General features: G+C 42.1%; 1 protein-coding gene across 3 annotated transcripts in view; it reads right to left on the reverse strand.

Annotated features, from left to right (window-relative positions):
* Positions 1-22,911, reverse strand: part of ITPK1 (inositol-tetrakisphosphate 1-kinase) — a 143,716-nt gene that overhangs the window by 77,277 nt on the left and 43,528 nt on the right. For 2 of the 3 annotated variants that reach the window (XM_062495496.1, XM_062495495.1), the window contains exon 1: positions 9,481-9,666. The exons of the other annotated variant lie outside the window; for it this stretch is intronic. In XM_062495496.1, the coding sequence (XP_062351480.1) occupies positions 9,481-9,651 (171 nt within the window). In that variant the 5' untranslated portion in view covers positions 9,652-9,666. Of the gene's footprint in view, positions 1-9,480; positions 9,667-22,911 lie in introns of those variants that run through there. 3 annotated transcript variants of the gene reach the window in all.

Raw genomic sequence — 22,911 nt, forward strand, 5'->3', positions numbered from 1 at the left:
CTGGGTACAAAACTGTCTGGATGGCCAGGCCAAGAGAGTGGTGGTGAATAGAGTTGCATCCAGTGGGCAACTGGCTACAGCTGGTGTTTACCAGGGTTCAGAGTTGGAGCCAGTGCAGTTCAGTGCCATCATCAATGATCTGGACAAGAGCATCCAGTGAACCCTCGGACAGTTTGCAATTCAAACCAAATTGGGTGGAAGTGTTGACCTCCTGAAGGGCAGGAAGGCTCTGCATGGGGGATCTGGACAGCCTGGATCCATGGGTCAAGACCAACTGTACAAGGACAACAAAGGTCAGGTGTCAGGTTCTGCACTGGGGTCACTCACAACAGCCCACACAGCACAACAGGCTGGGGCAGAGTGGCTGAAAAGCTGCCTGGTGGAGAAGGACCTGGGGGTGCCATTTGACAGCAGCTGAACATGAGCCAGCTGTGCCCAGGTGGCCAAGAAGGCCAGTGGCATCCTGGATTGTGTCAGCAACAGTGCAGCCAGCAGGAGCAGGGCAGGGATTGTCCCCCCTGTACTTGTATAGCACCTTGGCCCTGTTTAGCCTAGAGAAGAGGAGGCTAAGGAGGGACCATATCTCTCTCTACAACCACCTGAAAGGCTGCAGTCAGGTGGCTGCTGGTCTCTTCTCCCAAGTGATAAGACATGGAAATATGTCCTCAAATTGTACCAGGGGAGATTTAGATTGGATATTAAGAAAAAAATATTCACTGAAAGAAGTCAGTCATTAGAACATGATGCCCCCCTAGAAAGTGTTAGAGTCACCATCCCTGGAGGTATTTAGAAGATGTGTAAATATGGCACTGGGGGATGTGGTTTATTGGTGTGTTGCACTTGATTTTAAGGGTCTTTTCCAACCTAAATGACTATAGGGTTCTGTATGCCTTTCCTGGTCTTTCAAATCCATGTATGGAAGAAACCAGCCAGCAGATAAATGCTCTTATCATAGCTGGCTACAGCCAGCCTGCCCACCTTTTAATAGAAGGATGGGCTGAAAGTTACAAAATGCTCCAAGCTTAGAAATGACAGCCTCTCCCACAGGCTTTCCAGAGAATCCACTGGAGAGCAAGCTGCAGGCACGCAGAGCTCCATCTCTGCCCTCCTCTCCCCTTCCCCCTTCCTCCAGAAACACACAGCCAGCACATTACCCAAATCATTAGAGTGAAGGGCAAAAAATGTTTATTTCCATTAAGCATAATTTGTTTAAAGTTTTGGGGTTGTTTTTCTCCAGAACCCTGGCAATCCATCTGTATTGCAGGGACAGGGCAAGTGCCTGGCAGAGTGCCATGGCTCTCCACTGGTCCCAACTGCAATCCCACACAAATGCATTTCTGGAAGCCGTGTTTAAAAATAAAACTATGTCCAAGTGGAGAAAATCTGGATTTGTTCACTCAGGGGAAAAAAAAAAAATCAAGCCAAACAACTACAAATACTGGATTTAGGAAAAAGAAATATAATTTATAATAATGATTAAAAATAGTCGTGTATTTTTTGTTTTATTCAGTGTTTCCAGTCCATGGTATAATCAGCTGTATTTGAGAATCTGTCTGATTAGGATTTGTGATTTTGATTTTTTTTTTTTTTAAAGCTCTTCTTCCAAAATACTTTTTGGATTAACATTCACATGAAATGGAGTTTTAATACCAACCTGTTCTTTTATCTGAACCAAAGAGAGTAATATCCACTGCTATATCCCTGAGGAATGTAGAGTCTACATTTCTATTTATCCTCACTTCTCTCATCATATTTTCATTAAAAATAAAGACCCATACAGCTATTCTTCAAACATTTTGCTCCCATTCTCCAATCCATGAACAAACTCCACTCACCAGGATGCTGCTCTAAATTCTTCCTATGCTTTCATTTGATGTGCTGCTAGGACAGGAATGTTCTAGGATGTGCTTCCTAGAACAGTAGTGCATGTCCCTTCACAGCAGCCTGTCATGCTGCAGGTAGAAAATGTTCATGAAACTTTCAGCCAAAGGAGGTAAATGAAGGCACAAGCTAAATCAGAAATCAAAGCCTTCTCAATAGGCAGATAGCACCAAATCATCAGACATTACCTCAAGTGCTAGAAAACTTAATAAAATGTCACAAAAGGGAAATAACCCATTTATCCAACCTGTCAATGTTCTGCGATGCATTTCATAAATCACAATCCAAAAGTCTCTTTGTGGTAATCTAACCACTCTCCTCCCTGTGAACTGGACATTCAACTTCAGCCTGACCTGACTTCTTTACTCCTTAATTCCTGAGACTATACAGAATTTACTATGCTAATGTATTCTGACAGTCAAATACTCAACTAAGGCTGTATTGGTCCTAAGATGTGTGGTGTTTATTTCCATCTTAATTCAGCTTCTTAAACTCCACTGCATGAAAACCTACAGGATTTTAGCCCTCATCTTCCACTCCTGGGGCTATTTTCTACCCTGTGTTTTCATCACATACATTTATATCAAAAGGCTTGTAAAATAAAACTTTTCAAATTCTTCTCCCCTCCCCACCCTCAGTGTTTACTTGTGCTGTGCATCAGTGCTGAGCAAGTCACAATGAAAAAAAGGCACAAGCTCCAGATGAGAAAGCCAAGACTTCACAAAGGTGAACCCTGACAGCTGATTTATTAGTGGACACTCTTCTCTCCCAAAAAGCTTAAAGAAAGCATCTAAAAATATCTTAAGTGCTTTGGAGAAGGAAGGGAAGCAGCAAAAAAAAATCAATAAATACTGTCAAGTCCACTCTTCTGCCCTACTGTAAAAAATAAGTTAAAATACAGATGATATTCTAACTACAGGAAAGAATGTGCTTGCTTCTGAAAGGAAGTGGGAAAATTTCCTGAAAGAAATCAGGAAAACAGTTGTGCATGTCCATCCATACATGTAAGACCTACTTGTGCACAGCAACAGAACAGAATGGCACAGAAGCCTGACTGCTCTTGGGACAAACCAAGGGAAATCCATATGAACAAATAAGACCAGCACATGCTTCTTTCATTAATTAAATCCTTCAGGAGCAGTCCACTCCTGTCCTGTGCCTCCAGGGACTATACACTCAAAAAAGCAGCTGTCAGGTCTGTGCAGCACAAAACTGACATAAATGACTCCCTGCCAAAACCCATGGAAGGTAACAAAGCATGTATCACTAAACGTTTCCTCATGAGGAAAGACATTACACTGCCTGGCATTTTCAGTGGTATACAGGCTCCCCGTAGCTCCTAAAATACCCATCTACTGTAACTAACTAAATATTTGTATATTTAGGAGATTTTCACCTCATTTCTCTCTCTGAGAAAAAAAAAAAAAAGTTTTCTGGGCTTTCATCACGCCCAGACAGTGAAGAAGTATTCAGCACTCACTGCTGCTTCTGCTGATGGGGCCAAAGGAGAACATGAACTCCCCTAGGCAATAAACACCAGTTCTGTCCCATTGCAAAGGGCAAACAGGGACCTGACCACCAAAGGCTGTAAAGAAAGAGCAAAAACTACACCAAGAAGTGCTGCCTTGTCTCTCCATGCCCCCCTTGCCCAGCACTGACTGCATTAGCCTGCACATCCTGTTACAGCAGTTGCAGTCTGAGAAAGGAAATCTGCTGCAGTGAGGAGACCTCCCCCCCTCCCACTGACAAGAGGAGAGGGCATTGCTAACAGCCTGGGAACTCCTGCCCAAGCAGGAAGGAAACACCTTGAAAATACCCTACCTTCTTCCTGGTCTTCTTGAAATCACAGAAGTTGAAGACTGACCAAAGGGCTTACCCTTCTACCACTGCAGGACACGAGAGGTTATCTGCTGCTGTTCTGCCCAGCCTAGTTTCACAGAACCACCAAAGGAGAAAGAAAGCAAGTCCTGCACTGTGATATGCCATGCATACTCTTAGGCAAATATTAAATGACATCCTGGGCATCAAGACATGCTTAAGGGTGAGGAGCAGTATAACACAGCCTGAATGCACAACATGAAGCTGGGTTCCCATTTTCCAGACACTGAAACTTTAACACCAGAGAAGATTCTGGGTTTAACAGATGGTTTCTTTGTGTTTTCTTGTATTCTTGTGTTTACTTTGCATTCTGCTTGGCAAAAGTTTCCAGAGAGTATGTGTGAGCACTTTGCACATTTTCAGGGGTAGCACAGAGCTGCTCCTCTGAAAGCTTGGTATGATGTCTGAAACATCTGGGAAGTGAGAACTTCTAGATGTATTCTAGATAAAATGAAGGAAAAGGAAGCTCATACAGTTATTTCACAATACCCATACTAACATACAGAGACACCTTTTATGGATCACTTCCCCAACTACTACACAGACTGACTAGTCCCTGTACATTCAAAGCTTGTACCAAAGTACCACAATCCCCCAGGATGTTGGTGAGCATCACCTCCCCACAGCCTCCTCTGCCCCCTCCCACAAAAGCAGAGTGAGCCAGCACTGCTCTTACCTGTGCAGTAACATGGGGATAAGTAACTGCACCCCAGTTACACAAACTTCTCCCAGTGCTCCCCTCCGTACTCCTCTGAGTATATGTATTTCCACTGAGCATCATCCTCCCGTTACCACTAAGTTTTGCTCCTTCACTTTTTTAAAAACAAGACAAGAAATCCCATGTTTGGGCTATGGCTAAAGTTTTTTGCAGAAACCATTTTCAGATTTTCTATTTTACCCAGGACTGGAACAGTGTTACTAGAACTTTTAGAGTTACAGCCCAACATATACACAGAAATAAATTCTAGCAATTAAAGTTTAACTTGGTTTATCTCCTGTACAATACTTTGGCAGATGCAAAAAGTTCTTTCCACAACTTGCCAAGATGTGGGAATGGCTGAGCATGATATTCAACTGAGAGCTCATGTCTCATTAGGAGTGGACTGCAGTGAGCAGATTTTTGCAGGCAAGTGGTTAAGCAGCTCAGTCTTACTCAGGGATGGTTTGAAAGGCAAATGCTGGTTTTCAGCAATGCAAGAGAAATAATCAATGTTACCCAAATCGAGAAAAGCCTCTTGCCAAGGGTGTCTCCTGAGGTCACCCAGGCTCCTGTGGATTAAGAAGGACAGCAGAACAAATCCACAGATTAGCAGAGGAGAAAAGTTGAACAGAAAATGTGTGACATGAGAGGATTAGGGCCCCAAAGAATGAAAGCAAGATACAGAAAAACAAGAACTCAGGGGAATGGGCATTCAGCATAACCTGTCTTGCTTCACTTCCTGGAACTGTTAAAAAGGCAATGCTCATTGCACCAGATTAAAAGGCTATAGAGGAACTCTCAGTAGTGGAAGGTATGGGAAAATTACTAAGTGGTCGACAAAATCTCTGGCTCACTTCTGGAAAGGGCAAATCAGACCCAGAAACCCTTCCTCTTTTAACTTTACACAGCAGAATTTTAGTGCTTTTTTGGAGCAAGCTGGGTCAGCTGTAGCCCAGTTATTGAAGTAGCAGCTCAATCAACCCTGTAGGAGAGCAGACAGCAGAGTGGAATGGAGATGCTGTACATGGAGAACACTCCAGCTAATCCACAATACAGAAACAGCACAGCACTACAGCCAGTACAGCCCAGGTAAGCAAAGGGAGAGGCATAAGAGTGATGAACTTTACTCCTCTAATGTTTTCAACCCTTAATTATATCACAATATATGGAATCAAAACATCAAGACCTTACATTACTACAAATACTTCTGTTTTTTTAATAACTACTGGATACAGAGAATGTTAAGATGAAGGAAGAATATCCTGAATGTTTCTCTTGAAAACACACAAATATGGACTGCCTAACTTCCTTCCTTTTGATCATGGGATTAGATAAATAGAAAAGCTGATACATAAGAAATATTCCCCAGAAATCCTGGCTACTACCCTTTATCCTAAGGGCTGACAAAGCTCAGCTCTGGACTTACACCACACAGCTCAGGCTCAGCTTTTGGATAATTCTTCAGCAACACCTGTCAAACATCAAGAGCAGTCAGAGCTCCTCTGTGTGCAGCTGTACTTCCCATGAAATTGCCAATGTCTCTGCTGCAATTCTCCCTTCAACAATGCTCCCCATCTGGCACAGCCAGGCTGCCAGAACCCTCTTCATTTCTGCTAGTTACTAGCCCCCAGAGAGCTGTATTTCTAGGTGCCTTTCCCTTTCTCAAGAGATTCTGGATGATGCCAAGTTGTAAGCAAATGTAGGTAGCACCCAAAGTACATTTAAACCATCCTGCTCATCACTTTGCTGAATTTATGTGCTCTTTATTGTGTACTAGGAAATTTAAATACACGTGAAGGGAGCAATAGCTGTCTGAGTAGAAAGTTTTTATGCTCTTTATTCACCCCCTGCCTAAACTAATTAGGATCCCTTCTGAAAAAAGAAACCAAAATTGAAACATACTTCTCTTTCAAAAAATTCTCCTTGGTCCAAACACATTTTTACAGCACTGCTCATGAGCACTGGATAGCTAGTAATGCTTGTGCAACTGCAAAGGATAGAGGAGAAGGAGGGGGTGGGGTGGAGAAGAAGTACACTGGAATACTACAGGGAAAAAACACAAAAGCTTTAGAAGACTTAGCCTAAGGGGAAAATAAGAATTAGTAAGGTTGCTCTTAAACACAGAGAAGACCATGCTTAGGCTGACCTATATCATATCCCTATGCTGCATGAGCAGAAATCACAAGAGAGATCATTAAGAGATTTAAGAGACTGTGGCATTCCCTTCTATCCTGTTCCAGCAAGTTATTATTTATGGAAGAATGAAGTTGCCTTTCAATTACAAAGCATTATTTCAACTTGAAACCACTGCTCCCAGTGAGACAAAATGATGAAACCATCCCTTCCAAGGGTGAATTTAAAGGCATTTGAAATGGTCTGAAATGAACACAGCTGCAAGGTGAGACAGCTCATCATGTCTCAAATGGAGGAAGAAGGGCATAGGTGGATATTACAGTCATCCCTCACTGGTGCTGCACTGCAAGAAGGTATTGGAGAAAGGAGCAGAAAGTGAAGTCAGGAGAAGGTGGCTGGGACACAGGCCAGGCTCTAACTAGAGCCTCAGTGGGTCTGGCTCATTGCATCAGCAAATACCCTGGCACAGAGGTCGTGATCAATAGTGGCCAACAGCTTGGTTTGCAGCAACTGCAGAACAGATTTGCTCTTCACTTTCTGCCATGTCTGATGAAGTCTTCACAAGTGGTCCACGGCTCAGCCACACACCAGACATTTTTTCCCACCCAGGTGAAGAGACTTCCAATGCAGCACCAACACATATGGAGACCAATAGCCCAGGCAGAATATTTTAAGTAAAATTCCTTTTAAACAAGAATGATAAAAGGTCTTGCTTTTGCTGTGCTGAGTGTCTGACGATCCTTCTGAGGCTATTTGGAAGCAGGAGAACTAACATAAAATTCATTAATACAAAGAATACTACATCAAGATGTGTTAGTTTAAATTACAGGATAAAATGGCATGCAATTCAAGCAGATTTATGACTTCAGGATGGCAAATGTATAAGGGAAGTAATTAGTAAAGACTGCTGAGTTGTGAAAAGCTCCAGGATTTGATAATAAGGAATGCTTAGCATTTTTGCCAGCATGCCAAAGAGTGAAACATATTTTTGAAATACTCAAAAAATAAGAAAAATTGAGATCTCCATGTAGCAAGTGTAGGGTTAATATTAAAAGTAATATAGAAATAGAAGCAAATTTTACACAAATGTTTGGCTTCAGGTTTCAAAGATAATAAAGAGGCTGGTTATGGGGGCAAGGCAAGTTAGTGAACAGAGATGGATACATCAGTTGGTACCACAGCCAAAGCCAGAACTCATAGAGTGAGATTCACAGGAGCCAGTAATTACATTAATTTCAGATTTATTCCTGAAATCAGAGAGAAAAGAATAAACACCTTGACATTTCAAATTCATTTAGCCTGTCTTACTTTCATGCTTTAGAATAAGAGGACTCACACTTGAAATATGCCTGATCAGGAGGAGCCTAGTGGAGTAGCACTGATGTCAGAGGACTCTTCAGAGTTTAAATGCTGAGGTGAAGGGAAACTGTGTCTCTCCCCTAATGGATACTTGAAAAAAAAAAAACCCAAAAAACCAAAACCTCTCCTGCGATCTCTAGAAAACAAAATTAAAATTCAACTAAACGAAACATTACATAGGAGATCAGAGAATGGTGATACAAGGGATCTGAATAACTGTATCCTTTATACAGTGCTTCCAAACAATAAAAAAAAAAATTAAAAAAAAAAAGGCGGCAACTATATCAGGGAAAGAGAAGAGGGAAAAATGAAGGCAACTTACTGTTCATCTGACCTAGCGGTACAACAGCATTTCAGTACATTTGAAGATGCCGAAAAATAATCAGATCCTCAGTCATAAATTCAAAAATGTAGTAAAAAGTGACATGATTGTCAGAAAGACAGACCAGACCCACCTAATTGGCTGTATGACCACTGACTCTCTAGAGGGAAAAAATGGAGCAAAACATTTTAATTTTTTTCTTTCTTTTTTTTTTCTTTTTCAGTAAAGCATGCTGGCAGGTGGAACTGGAAAAAGACAAGGACCTGTAGAAGCACAGGAAACTGAATTGAAGGGTCAAATAAAAGAGAAGCTGTCAATGCCTTGCATGCTGAAAGCAGCAGTGGCAAAACAGAGAGGCTGTGCTAGTGGCAATCCTCAGGCACTGGTTTTCTGACCATTTTATTTAATATCTTCATTAGTGGTCTTAGCACAGTAAGTAGATGACTGATACACCTTAATATCTATACTGTGTAACTGGCTCCACCATTTAGCAGTATCATGCAGAAGAGGAATCAGAACAACACTGAGTAAATACAAAATGAAAATGATGATGACATGACAAAAATAAACTCAGTTTCACCAGGATTGGGGTATTTTACCTGAGGTTTTTAGGAGTTAAACTACCGAAAAAGGCACTAATGGGAGCCCTACTGAACAGCTTCACCCAGTTTGGGCATCCATGACTAGAAGCAGGACATCAAAATGTAAAAAAAAGGCTTAAGAATTCAACTAAACTGGTTAAGTTACAGGTTCAAGAACATAGAAAATCCCTTGCACAAATTCCATAGCCACAGATCCTTATAAAAACATGAACAGGAGCATTTGGCCTAATGCAGATTTGTTGAGTGTTAACCACCTTCTGGCAAGAAATAGCTGACCTTAATCATAAATACTGTTGCTGCACTGGAATACGGACTGATTTGATGCTATAAATGGGCATTCTGGGGCATACAGCACAATCTGCTGTAATCTGCTACCCAGGAAAACATTTGTTTCTGGAGCTCTCTAAATATTCTCAGCGGAACGAAAGAACTAGGAGGTACAGCAATGGAGATGAAACAGAAGAATCTCAGGTTTCAGATTATTCAGACTTGCATTCCACTTAATAAACAGAGCACTAAGTGAGCAGCACAGAGGCCAGATTAAAAAAGGTCCATCAGAAACATCACTCAGGAAGAAGCAGGCAAAGCAGCACTTTGTCACTGACCTGTAAATCAAGTCTGGCACACTCCCCAGTTCTGCGGTCTTCCATCATGCACTTGACTGACAGGCCATCCTTGCCAGATGGAGAAAGAACCTGTAGCTCTGCCCTTGGCAAGGCAGCCAGGCCACACTGGACTTCTGCAAGGATTCTGCAGATACTCTGTCTCACTGACATGGCTGGGCCAATTTACAGGAATACCAGTGACACAAAAACTGGACAAAACTCCATTTTTATTGGTTAATAGTAGTTTCAGATGTTGTCCCATAAGCCTACCATCTGACTGTTGGGGCTTTAAAATGACATAACCCACCCTCACTACTAATTTTCCTTTTTGCTGTTTGAACAGGAAAATTACTTCCTATTCAGGGAAGACGGTGAATGCTAGGATAATTAAATGAGCTAGAAAAAGAACAGGTAAAATTGCACTTCTTACTCCTCACTCAACTCTGTTTACAGGAATCTCAAGACTTCCTGTCACAGCAACAGGTAAAACATCCTAAGAAAATGGAGTCTATCAGCTTTTATTATGTCTTCCACAGACACCAAATCCCATCATCACTACTCATACTCATTTTAACAGGCGAAGATGGGAAGGGGGTAAATAGTTAAAATACAAGGACACAGCCGGAGTGTGAAAAGCCTGGTTGTGTAGCTTACAACTACAGGACAGAGTGTCAGACATGCTCCTAGAAGGTCTCATGCTATAACCTAGTTTTCAAACCATGCTTGCATGCACTCTCTCCCTGAGCTCTGATGTCAAGGCACTTGTCTTGACTGTCACTCAGCTGTCTGTCAAGATGTCCTCCACTGCTTCTCATGCATCAGCACAGATGATGCTTCATTTGCTCTCTTTCCTTCTCCAATCTTTTGCATGGGGGTAGCTCCAAACTCTTCCCAAATCTCAGCAACTGTTCACCCAAATTTCATGGCACCACTTCTCCACTGCTTTCACCTGGGAAAAACCCATTTTGTCAACTGCCATGGAGGTCTGGTCCCAGCTCCTGTATGCCCCCAGGCCCCTGCAGCAGCAGACATACCCAGCAGCCTCAGTTTGACACGTTGGTCTTACCTGTGTTTTTCCTTGTAACTGGAATTCAAGTTCATAGTTGTAGTTTCTGATTTTCTACCTTTCTTACTTCAACCTCTGCTCTTGCTCCTGTCCCAGCTAGCTCTTTGAGTTCCCCTCTTAAATCAGTCTCTGTCAATATGAACACCAAACTACTGGGCCTGCTATTTAGAAGTCATCATCAATTCTCTCAAACTCTCTCCTTGCAATCCAGACCTTCCAGATTACTTGTATTTCTCACCACATCACTCTTCTTTTGGACCAGTGGGAAGTCCTCCCCTGCTCATCTTCAAAATTCTTGAGCTTATTCTCTCCTACCTCTCATCCATCCACAAAGCCAACTTCCACAGCCCACTACAAAAATCCAAACATTGCCTTAGCATTTTTTTTGCATCCTGCTGCTTCTACTTGAGAAAAGCTTGCCATAAACATATATACAGCTCTGTCACTGCTAGACTTCACATCCCTTTTTCCAATTCCTGCTTTGCTGGAGTGACAAAGTTACTTCTAAAAGAGCTAATGCTCAGAAATCTTCTGTCTTTTCTCCAAACGACTATTTGACTCCATCTGCCAGCTTGACCACACCTAGATTTAGAGAAGCAAGAGTTCTGGTGTACTGCATGCAAGCACAGCTACACAGCTTTGAGCAAGGACACTCTCAACTTCTAAGGGCAGAATAACAGGCACAGAGACCAGCTGAGCACAGAGGTATCTCAGCTGAACTTAGAGCCTTGACCATGAAGAAAGCTGCTCACAAAAAAAAAAGATAAGTACAATATACACATTTATATGTGGTAAATGTATTTATGTATTTTCTTTTACATATATATTCCTACCTTTCCAAAAGCCCTTGTTGGGGAAGATACACATACACATGTTCTTCCTCCCCTTTGCTTCTGACTATTTAACATTCACTCAGGACATGGTAGAGAAGAACCCACCACATTGCCACCCTGAACCGTCTTCAGAAACCAAGAATTTATGTTGAGCTTCTGCACATTCCCCTATAGTCATCTGTCACCACTGGAGTATTTAAAAGCCTACATTTCAGAGTGAAAGTGGGGCTTGAAGTAACGTGGGGCACTACATTGCACTTCAGTGACATCACTTGATAACTTGATAATTAGAAGTACTCTCTGACATTAGTCCCTAAAACTATGACATGAACACAAACTCTTTCCTTTGCCTGTTCCACTTGGGAGCCAAGCACCTCACCACAACTAGTCAGCTTCAGGTTCTCTGGGCAGGAAAAAACTGAAATCACGTATCATTGCTGGCACAGCTTTTATACCCAGAATATCCACATCCAATTTCACATCCAATTGGCAAAAAGGGCCTGTTTGCTGACAAAACCCCTTCCACACACTTCCTGAGCATTTGCTCTTTGCCATTAGCCTAAGCAAAATATCTTTAAACTTCTTGGGCACAAGCACACTTGAAATTTTCAGGATAATCTGTATTTCCAAATGAAACCCTCTTTTCTCACTGAAAACAAAAAATGTGAACAAACTTCCCATTTTAATTTATGGCATTAGTCACAGAAGAACTATCTTAAAACTTTAGGGAAAACTTCTATTTAATGAGGCTTTTAATGGATCATGCTGAAAAATAGAGCCGAATTTTCCCCCTTTGCATCACCTGTCTTATTGTATTTGCTCAACCTACTGGAACTGAAAAGCTAACTTAAAAACCTCAGACAACTAGCAAAAAGAGTTCCTGCAGATTAAGTTCACCCTCCACATCACAGCAGAGTGAAAAAACTATTTCCCAGCAGAAGCTGGTAAGGCAATTTCCCAAGGCTGCTTCCTTTAAGCTGTGTTGCAATGTGAGTACAGATGCCTTCAGCAGTGGACCCCCAGCAGAAGGCAGGTGATCCAGAGTTGTCCAATTCCCTATTCTCACCTTACCAGAGGCATTAAAAAGTGCTTCTGACCATGACTTCCCTCTCCTCTTGGCATCTCTCTAGAAGCCTCCTTTCATTCTCCTCCATCCCTGGCAGTTGAGGATGACCGCTGAACTGGCATCTCCCTCCTGTCCAGTCAGTTCCTGTCATTTCAGTCAGGCTACCAGTCCCTGCCAGCAGCCCACAGGGCCACCCCTTGCTGCTGTTTACAGACAGGAAAGAAAAGGTGTGTGACCCAGCTGGCCCCTACTAAAGATGAAGTTATTACAGCTTCAATCGTTCCTATCTACATCTGCTGGTAGGAGGAAAACATCAACTTGTCTGAGCTGGAGCAGGGGATGACGGAGAACTATGAATCAGAAAGCTGCTTGTGCCAGAAACTTCTGTTATATGTTGCATTAAAAAGGTTATTTTTCTGTAACTACATAGTAAATGGCACCTTACCATTATTTCTCCCTTTTTCTCCCTATTTGCATGGTACCAAGAGGCAGGGTGTCGAGGAGGTGATATGGGGAAAGGCAGAGATCTTTATGTAAAACCAGAGATAAATCTTCCCGGTGCCTTGTGCACAACTGTAGCCCCATGCAGTGTCTAATGCACACAAGAGCTACACTGCACTGAAAGCATAACTGCTGGCAAACAGAAAGCACTGCAAGATCTCCACGCATGCCCTGAACTCCAAGCCAAGTCCTCAGAAAAACACAGAGACTGAAAAACAATGGAGACATTCTCCGTACCAGCTACATACTGACCCATAGCTGTGGGACCAGTTTGGTCCTGAATGTGGGACCAGTTTGGTCCCTGGGGAGTGCCCATCAGCACAGACATTCAAGGATTTTTAATTCTTCACAGCAGCTTTTCAGAAGAAAAATACAAGGATTATAGCTGGAACTGCAATGTTTTAACTAAAGTATGATAAACTGTCCTCCAAGCATCAGATTCACCTTAAGAAGGCTTGGTTTCTGCCCCTCTACTACCAGCATTACCTTAATAAGCTTTAGCAGACTGACTTCCTTTAAGCTGGAGTACCTGTTGTGTTCTGACCTGGAAGTTCACCATCCAGGAGGCCACTTAAGCCCTTTGAAGTTATTTCCTCCATCACGCATGTTTATCACTAGCCCATTTTACTCTGTCATTAAAAACTAGATCAGGAGACATCAGAGACATGCTTATGAAGCTACAGCAGCTATGAGCCTTACAAGAACAGAACTGACATCCAGGTTCTTCCATCATATCTTAACTCATTGAGCTTTTCAGGTCTCTGCAATGTCAGCCGAAGTCAAGGATCCTTCAGCTTGATACAGCGCTGTGTTTAGCACAGCTTCTTTATTCCACTTTTTCAACTAGCCAGGAGCAGAGCCCGCTACTATTTCCCAGCTTCAGGGCAATATTGAAAGCTCTGACCAGCTCCAAAGGCATGCTGAAGTCTCTGGAGCTGCTTCTCTGTGAAAAAGTTCCCAGAGCTACCAAATATTCCTTCTTTAGCAAGAGAGCAAGAACTGATCTCTGAACAAGGCTCTTTAGGGCAGTCTCTGGTTGTGCTGGGTTTGGCAGGGACGGAATTAATTTTCTTCACAGCAACAGAATGGCACTATATTTTCAACTGGTGACAAACCAGCGTTGATAACACACCCATGCTGCAGTAATTGTTAAACAGGATTTGCACACTGCTCAGACCAGTTCTGCCTCTGAAGCTGCCCCTGCATCCCACGGACAGAGGTGGGCAAGAGGCTGGGAGGGGACACACCTGGGAGATCTGAGCCCACCTACATGAGCAGGGACTGGCTTGGGTCTTAGCTGGCCCCTGGGGTCAACCCTTGGGAAAACCAAGATACTGATTTACAAAGTACCTTTGAAATTTGAGCTCAAGCTGCTGCTAAACTCACAATTAAAATCATGTGACAGGGTTAAAATTAGAAGTGAATAATACATTTTAGAACACCTGGCAGGCATATACCAGGCATTTTTGTCCAGGTGAATGTCCAAGGCCTTTTTAAAATCCCTTTCCCATCTACATACACATAAGCAGATATCCTTGTAAGACTGGAGAAAGAAAAGTTGTAGCTACATCTAACATATTTATGCAATGTGACATTTTCAGTTGTGCAATTTAAAAGAAGGAAAGTCATTTCATTATCAGTGGATCTTCAGTTTTGACATTACATGTTCCCCCCATTCAATTTATTTCCTTTGCTTATTCCAGCTGTTCCAAGCTTTTCGCATCCTTCAAGATTTATTTAAAATACGCTGACAGAACATGCCCTTTTCAACACTGGCATAGAAACAATTTCCATAATGTACAGATAAGAAGATGACCAAGATACATTCCCAATTTCCTGGGAAAATTAGTGGACAGTCTGCTAATCACTCTTAGCTAGGCCATGTCATTACTTATGGGTATGACTGCTAAATGAGGCCTAGCTGAAGAGAAGATAGGAACATGCTCACATTAAATGAGAGCTACTCCAGAACATAAAGGGAGGATACAAGGGAGATGGAGATGGACTTCTTATAGACATGGAGTGACATAACAAAAGGAAATGGCTTCATACTGAAAGAGAGCAGGTTTAGACTAGATGTTCGGGAGAAATTTTTCACTGTGAGGGTGGTGAGGCACTGGAAGAGGTTGCCCAGTGAGATTATGAATGCTGCATCCCTGGAGGTGTTCAAGGCCAGGTTGGATGGGGGTCTGAGCAAGCCAGTCTAGTGGACAGTGTCCCTGCCTATGGCAGGGGGGTTAGAACAAGATGACCTTCCAACCCAAACCATCCTATGATTCTATGAAGCCCTTCAGGCTTTTCAAGAAGGGAGTTATACAAGTATGTGTGTGGGATAACCAACCTTTAGCAGAGGATTGATCAGTCCAGTAAAGTCACCTGCTATTCAGAGCAGTAACAGAGGGATCATGGCTGAAACTTTGTTTAAATCATCAAAGAAAATGAGCACTGGAGACACAGGTTAAGGGTAGACAATAAAAATACAGAAGTAATTTGATTTTGATGAGGGTGTGTTTACTCTGAAACAAATACTGAAAGGCATATATAAAAGTCTGGCTGAGTTGCTTATTCACATTCTTCTCAGTGAAATTGGAGTGTAACAATTTACTCAAAATTGGTAACATTTCTCTTCTGAGGCAGACAATTTAACAAAAAACAACAATCATCTCCAAAATTTGTATGAAAAACTAAACATTTTCCTCACCATTATTATCAAACCTCAAGTTCAAAGTGTATTTTCTCAGGTTACTAAGGAGCTCATCAAACTGGGCTGTCTCCCTTTACTAAGCCCAGGTGTCTAAACAAAAAATTAATGAGGGGGAGGGAAGTGTGGGGGGGATGGAGAAGGAAAGGCTCAAAACAAACCAGTGTTACTCAAACACTGCTAACTCCTAAACAAAACACAGTACTGACCAAGTGGAGACACAGAAGACCTGGCATGGCTTCAGAACACAATAACCATTTGTCTTCCTTGCCAGCAGCAAGCAACAGCTGGGGATGCCACTGGGGAGGGATAAATAGCATCATGCTACAACTGGAGAGTTACTCCCAGGAGCAGTGCAATACATAAGAATAAAACATGACAAGCTAGATGAATGCTCTCTAAGAATCTTTCCAGAGAAGACTAACTGTTCTTTAGGAGAAGCAGGAAAAATAATGCAAAAATTAATGCAAAAAAAATGCCAACCTAGTTTTGCCAAATTCACTTGATTATAAAAATTAATCAACCTGCAAAAGGCTTCACCTGAATCAGCCTGAAATACTGCAATGAAACCCTGGCATCAGTAGATCTTGAACCAAGGGAAATTCTGTGAAAGTATAGTACTTTCCTAAGAGTGAGTGAGGAACCATTTGAAGAACCCTCAGATTTTGGAGGATTGTTATACACAGCACAATGGAAACTTCTGAGTGGCAGAAAATTTCTCAAGGGTTTCATAAAATAGCAGGGAAAGGAAGTAGAAAGCCAGCAAGCAGTTGATATTGATGTATTAATTTATTTATTTATTTACTGGCAAAATGTGCTTTAAAATTAAAGTTATTATAATACCTGCAGGCCTGTTCCACATCAAAATCACTTTTTGGGGAAAGGTATGAGACTGGAATCAAAACAGAAGATTCCTCACAATGCTATGTCAGTCTGTAGCATAATAAACCCCACTGCATTTCTTACCTGAGTTCACCCCCCACGTGGCTGCCTCATTGTGGCTGCCTCAATATGAATACACTGAGTGAAAGCAGACGTGTAGATGCCTCAGAAATACACCCTTGTAGAGTACAATGCAAGAAGGACCAGACCAGCAATACAGGAAACCTTTCTGCTGAAGCATGTGGGACCTAAACTGGGAGTTTTCTCTAGTGCAAATGCGAGGGAGGGAGAAAAAGGAGAACAAACTCCAACTGTATGACATTAAGCTTTACATAAAGCAAACCACAGACTTTACCAAAACACCATTAAGTCAGTATGTGATATCTTTGCAAAATGCATGGAATGGAAGCAATTTATTTTCTGCACCTTTCAAAGCTGACAGGAAAAAGAACACTACAATGCTGGAAGAAACGGTGTGACCGGCACCAAAAGAAAAGAAAAAAAAAAAAAAAAGGTTGATTTCCACTAGGAAGGCAAAACATAGATAAGATAGCGAAGAGAACATAAGGATTCAGGTTTCCAGGTCACAGCTGTCACCTTTATGTACCTAAATTTCCTAGGCAGTTAGTCTGAAATTCTTAGGTTACATCCAAGCAAACAAGTTACCACAAGATAAAGGGTGTGGATTTACAGCTTATGAACTGCTGAAGCCAGGTAGCTGTGGAGCAACCCTACTTTCAGCCATGACAAACACGTGGTAAGGTAAAAGACTATCAGCATTTGAAAGGTGCTTTGCCCCAGAAGAGAAATAATGCTTAATATGAGTATGACACAAAATGGGTTAAGTAGGACTAATGGGGTGATAAGAAGGAGATGTATGGGCTGATTACCAGGAAGATTTGCTGGCACACAAATGTGTTAGATCATGGAGCAATCTCCCATGGGAACCAGTGAAAGTCCAGTCAGCTGAACCTTTATGAAAAAATTTACACCAAACAACAGACAAAACATAAGCAGTAATTCTCCACTTCAGGGAAACAGCAGAGGTATTTCCACATATCCAGAGCAACCCCTCCCTAATTCAGCCAACCAGAAAAACTTTACACAGAAGTTTCTTGAATGGAATTCTCTGTCACAGCACTTCTGCTCCCAGCAAAGCTTGACATCATCACCATGAAGGGGAATTGGATCTGTCCCTTTCCATAAGGCAGTGCTGGTTCTGTGACCAAAGCCTGCCCAGCTTCAATCCCTTCACTGCCTCTCAGCTGGGGACCCTGCCAGCCTGCAAAATGTGAAACTAAGGCCGAGAAAATTACCTCCTGCATTTGAAAAGGACCGGCCTCCTCCACTCTGTAGAGACTGCAGACATTTGCCATGTCTCTAACCAAGGCAGGCTTACAGGGTTAGTGTTCTGAATATTCATATATTGCTTACTACAGACATGTGTCACTCAAGCTTTAACTAGAGCTTTCCAAATAAATCCCTTCTGAGGTTTAACAAGCTCTTACACAGCTCAGCTCTGTGGCATTCACAATGCAATAGACAGCAGTACATCTGAATACCACTAGTAATACAAAACGATGTATCATAGCTAGAGTTCAGCCCATTAAATATCCTGTAGCAGCGTGGGGCTGAGCAACTGCAGGTTTCATAGCTGTGACCTGCAGCTATTTGCAGAGACACACCAGTGTAAGTGTATTTTGGGAAGTGCTGTGTGCTGCAATGTGCCCTGTGGTTCCAGGCACTTCCTTGCATTGACCATCAACAACCAGCATTTTTAAAAGTCTAGCTCATCTGACAAAGGGACTTCAGCCTCTCACTTCACCAAGAAACTTAAAGAAGTGACAGTTTTCAATGTTTGGCAAGTTCATAGTCTCTCTAGTATGTGCAGTTCAACACCAAACAAGTTACCAGTCCAATTAGGAAACTCCCTTTGCAAACAAAACCAACTTTATTTACTGTCTGGTAAGAGCTTTCAGAGGCAGCCTGGGCTCAGTAGAAGCCAGGCAGCAAGGATTATGGAACACACACTTCCATAGCACATCCTGAGTCAGGTGTTTCAACACTGAGTATCTACATCTGGTAAAGATGCTCTAAGAGACAAAGCTAAGTCACAGAAAGGGTGCCATGTCGTATTTATTACTGCTATGAGCAACTGACTGTAAGACTTCAAGGCCTGTCCTCCTTTCTCATTGCAGTCTATCATCTTTCTTCCCCTTCCTCCCTCTATGCACTCTATAACCCAGGATGACCCCAAAGCACAAAAAGCACAAAAAGTAGCCAACTCATCTCCAGGATGCACTAGCAATGAGTACTATGCTGGGGGAAGTCTCCTTTAGTTTTCCTGCTAACAGTGGCAATTTCAATTTTAAGTATTTTACTGCTCGTAGATGAAAGCGAAATGGAAAAGTAGATGAAACATGCCAAGTACCACTGAATTTATCCTGGTAATACATAGCAGGAACTGGTTTTATGGTTAAAACCAACAGAATATAAGTTTACACAGTTGGCACTGGCAGAGGCAAGGCACTGCAATCCACCTGTATTACCACCATGGCAGTGGGCTTTGCAGCAGAATTCACCTTGCAGCAGAAACTAAGAACATACACAGGAGAATTCAGCTGTTTTCTTCTCTAATGAAAATAAATGCCTCAAATAAGTGCTTCAAGTAACTTTTAAGTAATAAAAATAGCACATGAAAAATGGGTCCCTTTCAAGCTGTCTCCTTCTATGGGAAACATGATGATAAAAAACTAAGACCTAACAGCAATTAATTTTCAGCACATCCAACAAAGTGTATTTCATCACTTGTATTTATATCTCAGACTGACACAAGGCAGTTAGACATAAGCTAACTATCTACTATAAAGGTGACAGCAATAGAGCAACAATTTATTTCACTTACTCTTTTGGTTTTTTTTTATTTGGTTGGATTTTACTTTAGGAAGCAACAGCAAGGAAATTATTTTTACCAGGAGTATAAAGTTTCCCCTCTTCATCCTGTGCTTGCAGGAAGGTTGACCTTCATTTTCTTGGTAATAAAACTTTTCTTTCACAGGCTTTCTTTTTTTTTTTAGATATTTCAAGCTCATTACATTAGTCTGCTATTTCAGAATCCGAAGGTAGCCCTGGAGTTCTGGAGAAAATGGGTGGTATCTTCAAAAACAGGTCTGGAACTGCTCTATCTAAAATACATGGCATTTTAAAATGGAATGGGAGGCATGGCTGAGTCACAGGCCCACACTTGTGTTAACACAAATCTTCCTAGGAAAATTAGGAAAGGACACACTGGGATTGACTTTGGTCCAGATTAGCAACGTAACTATATATTTCATGCTCTTTAGATCACCCAGTCCAGGTAGAAAAGATGCTACCTACAGAGGATACTCCTGCAACCTCACTATACCACAGGAACACTCCCACAGGTCCTGCCCAGAGTCACCTCCTTGAACCTCAGGATGTATCAGACTACAGAAAAGGTTTTTATGAAGCCTCTCTACACTACTGAAGAGAGCAGTCTCTCACACCCTCACCCCTTCAGACTATTTCAAAAAAGCATACTAAAAACGCAGCAATAAGCAGTTGGTGTGTTTGGTTTTTTATATTATAGGGGCAGAGGTTCTCCAAGTTGCCATGCTACTTGCCTTCTATATTTATGTCTGCTATATTTGACCAGTTCCCACAGAACCAAAACCCCTCACTGAATACTAAAATTATCTCATTAAAGAAAAATAATTTTCATCCTGAAATTAGTATTACAAGCCTTCTTTCCCTACCACATACCTAGCATGCCTATGGAAGTATGCATGTTTGCCTGCATATGGTAGTATCTCATTAACTGAAAAGGAATAAAAGTGTAATCACTGAAACATTAAAAGCCTGTAATTTTAGTTTTCTTCTACTGAACTGCCAGTAAGTATCATGATATCACAGAATATCCTGAATTAGAAGGGACCCACAAGGATCATAGAGCCAAATTCCTATAGCAGATTCACAATGTAGTATTTTTTTTAGATAGAGCCATGAGAAAAACAAATAGTAAAATCATGCTATTTTGTAAAGCATAACAGTCTACTGCATTGTATTATATTTTGCCCTGAAGTTAGAAAAGTCCCTCAAAAATGGCCAAAATGTACAGAAATTTCTACAAATGCTCACAGTGAAAAGGACACCAATGGAATAGCTCCAGCACACAGACTGAGAGGCTCTGCCTTCCTGTGCCTCAAAAGCACAAATCACTCATGCACATTTGCATCACTGTGTAATAGAAGAGGTCTAGAACTACACAAATACAAGCAGTTCAACAGTAAAGATGGTCAGAAAATCTGCCAGCATTTGATAATGTAATTCATTCAGAAAAAAAATTCAGCTAAGATTCTTTGGAGGACGGGTGGACAGATGGGATGAGAGTCACACACACACACAGGTCTGTGCAGAGTGGGCTGCTGCATTCATACTTCCACCCCGAGGTGACAGCTAGAGCATTTGCTTTTTTTGCATGGACCTCAACAGCAGCTGCTCAGCACCTCTGAAAAGAAGGCTCATTACTTAGCAACTTACCTCAGACTTCAGATATAAGGAAGACCAGTCTGGTCAGTCATCTGACTTGTCCTATGACCCAAGGCACAGAACCTCCCCTCACTAGGACCTCCATCATAACAGACAACCTGACAGAATACTTATCTTTGTGAAAATAATAAAATCATTATTTTACACATTTTTTACCAACTGTGAAGCTAATTTGATACCTAGTAAAATCTTTTAATTATTACTTCCCCTTACTAGAGCACATCAGTTCCACTGTAGTACTACAAATTTCATGTTCCCACTACACCTTCCATGCTATTAAAAAAGAAAATCACCTTTCAAAATCCAAAGGAACATATAGAAAAATTTAGTGTTGGCATCTTTAGTTCTGCCATATTTGTCTTTCAGAAGATTACAGCTGGAGGCAAGCTGCAATTCAGCATTCAGCAGTGGTCCAGGAGGCAGAACTCCTCACTGAGGTTGGCTGCAGGATGCAACAGCAAGTGTTCAAACACTGAGGCTGCCACCTCCAGCTAAGAGCTAGCACCAGAGCTCACAGCCCAGGATGTGCTGCAGCCACACACTGGTGGCAAGGCACACTTCATGTCGCAGCACAGGGAGAAAGGTGTGACAAACACAGCAGTGTAAGCTTGTACACAGCTAGCAGGGAGCACAAGGGGGACTAGCAGTTCAGAGGGAACTGTGGTAACAGCTCATTACAAAGCAGGAGGCTTCTCATCACCAGCGCTCTCTCTACACAAACAGGCATTCCAACACTGTACTTGCATAGATTAACACAAGGTGGGTAGGTCTGTGGTCACATACAGGCAGAGACATGCACAATTTGCCTCTTCTTTCCACAGCCAGAGCAGATGGACCCTGGCTCTACGGGGGATGCTGCCTGGCCTCACTGATGTGGCACAGGGCTCAGGAGGCTAGTAAGACCTGTGGAGAACAAAGCCAGTCCTCTGATACGCTAGCACAATTTCGCAACCTTAAAATGAGGAGTCGGCCTGCCTCCAGACAACTTCCAAGCACGAGCACCGGACAGGCTCCAAACACAGGTCCTTCAGTACAGCCTGTTCTGAACACCACAGTGCAGATGTTTGTGAAGAACAAAGAAGGATGCAGAGCTGGTGCAAGGAGTGGTCGGAAGTCTGAAATTCACTCTTCAAAAGCTCTTTGTGGTCTCCTTTGGACACACTCTAACAGCTTGATTTTTTTTTTTTTATTGTGGTGTCCAAAGCTGCCCCCAGCACTGGCAGTGAGGCCGTCCAGAAGAGCGGAGCAGGACAATCCCCTCCCTTGCCCAGCTGGCAATGCTTGGCCCTCCTGGCTGCCAGGGCACTGCTTGCTCATATTCAACTTGCCATTGTCCAGGACTCCCAGGTCCCTTTCCATAGCACTGCTTGGAAGTCATTTAAGTCAAGCATATACGTTATTGATCTGAATATACAATAATAAAAGGCCTGCAATTCAGACATTCAGACCTGAACTTACAATTTCTCTGAAACAAAGAGAAGCCCAAAACTAAGCAAGAAAAAAAAACCTACCACAGGAAAAGAAATATTGATTATTAGAAGCAGAAGAGTCTTAGAGCTACACAAAGAGTACACAAAGCTGTAAAGCTGGAATAGCAGTCTAGATCCCAGATCCTTCCAGGGAACTTACATTCCTTAGCTATTACTTGGTGGAGTACTAATTAAGAAGACTTAACAGATTAAAGAATGAGATGTTTTTTAATGTCAAATAGTTCCTTCTATTTTAAATACTCAGGAGATGCTCCATTATAACAGCTGGAGATGTCCCATGACTATGAACATCTACACAAGCAGAGAGCATCATTAGATCAAGA

The sequence above is a fragment of the Cinclus cinclus genome, chromosome 6 (genome assembly GCF_963662255.1).
Source record: "Cinclus cinclus chromosome 6, bCinCin1.1, whole genome shotgun sequence".
NCBI classification, from domain to species: domain Eukaryota; kingdom Metazoa; phylum Chordata; class Aves; order Passeriformes; family Cinclidae; genus Cinclus; species Cinclus cinclus.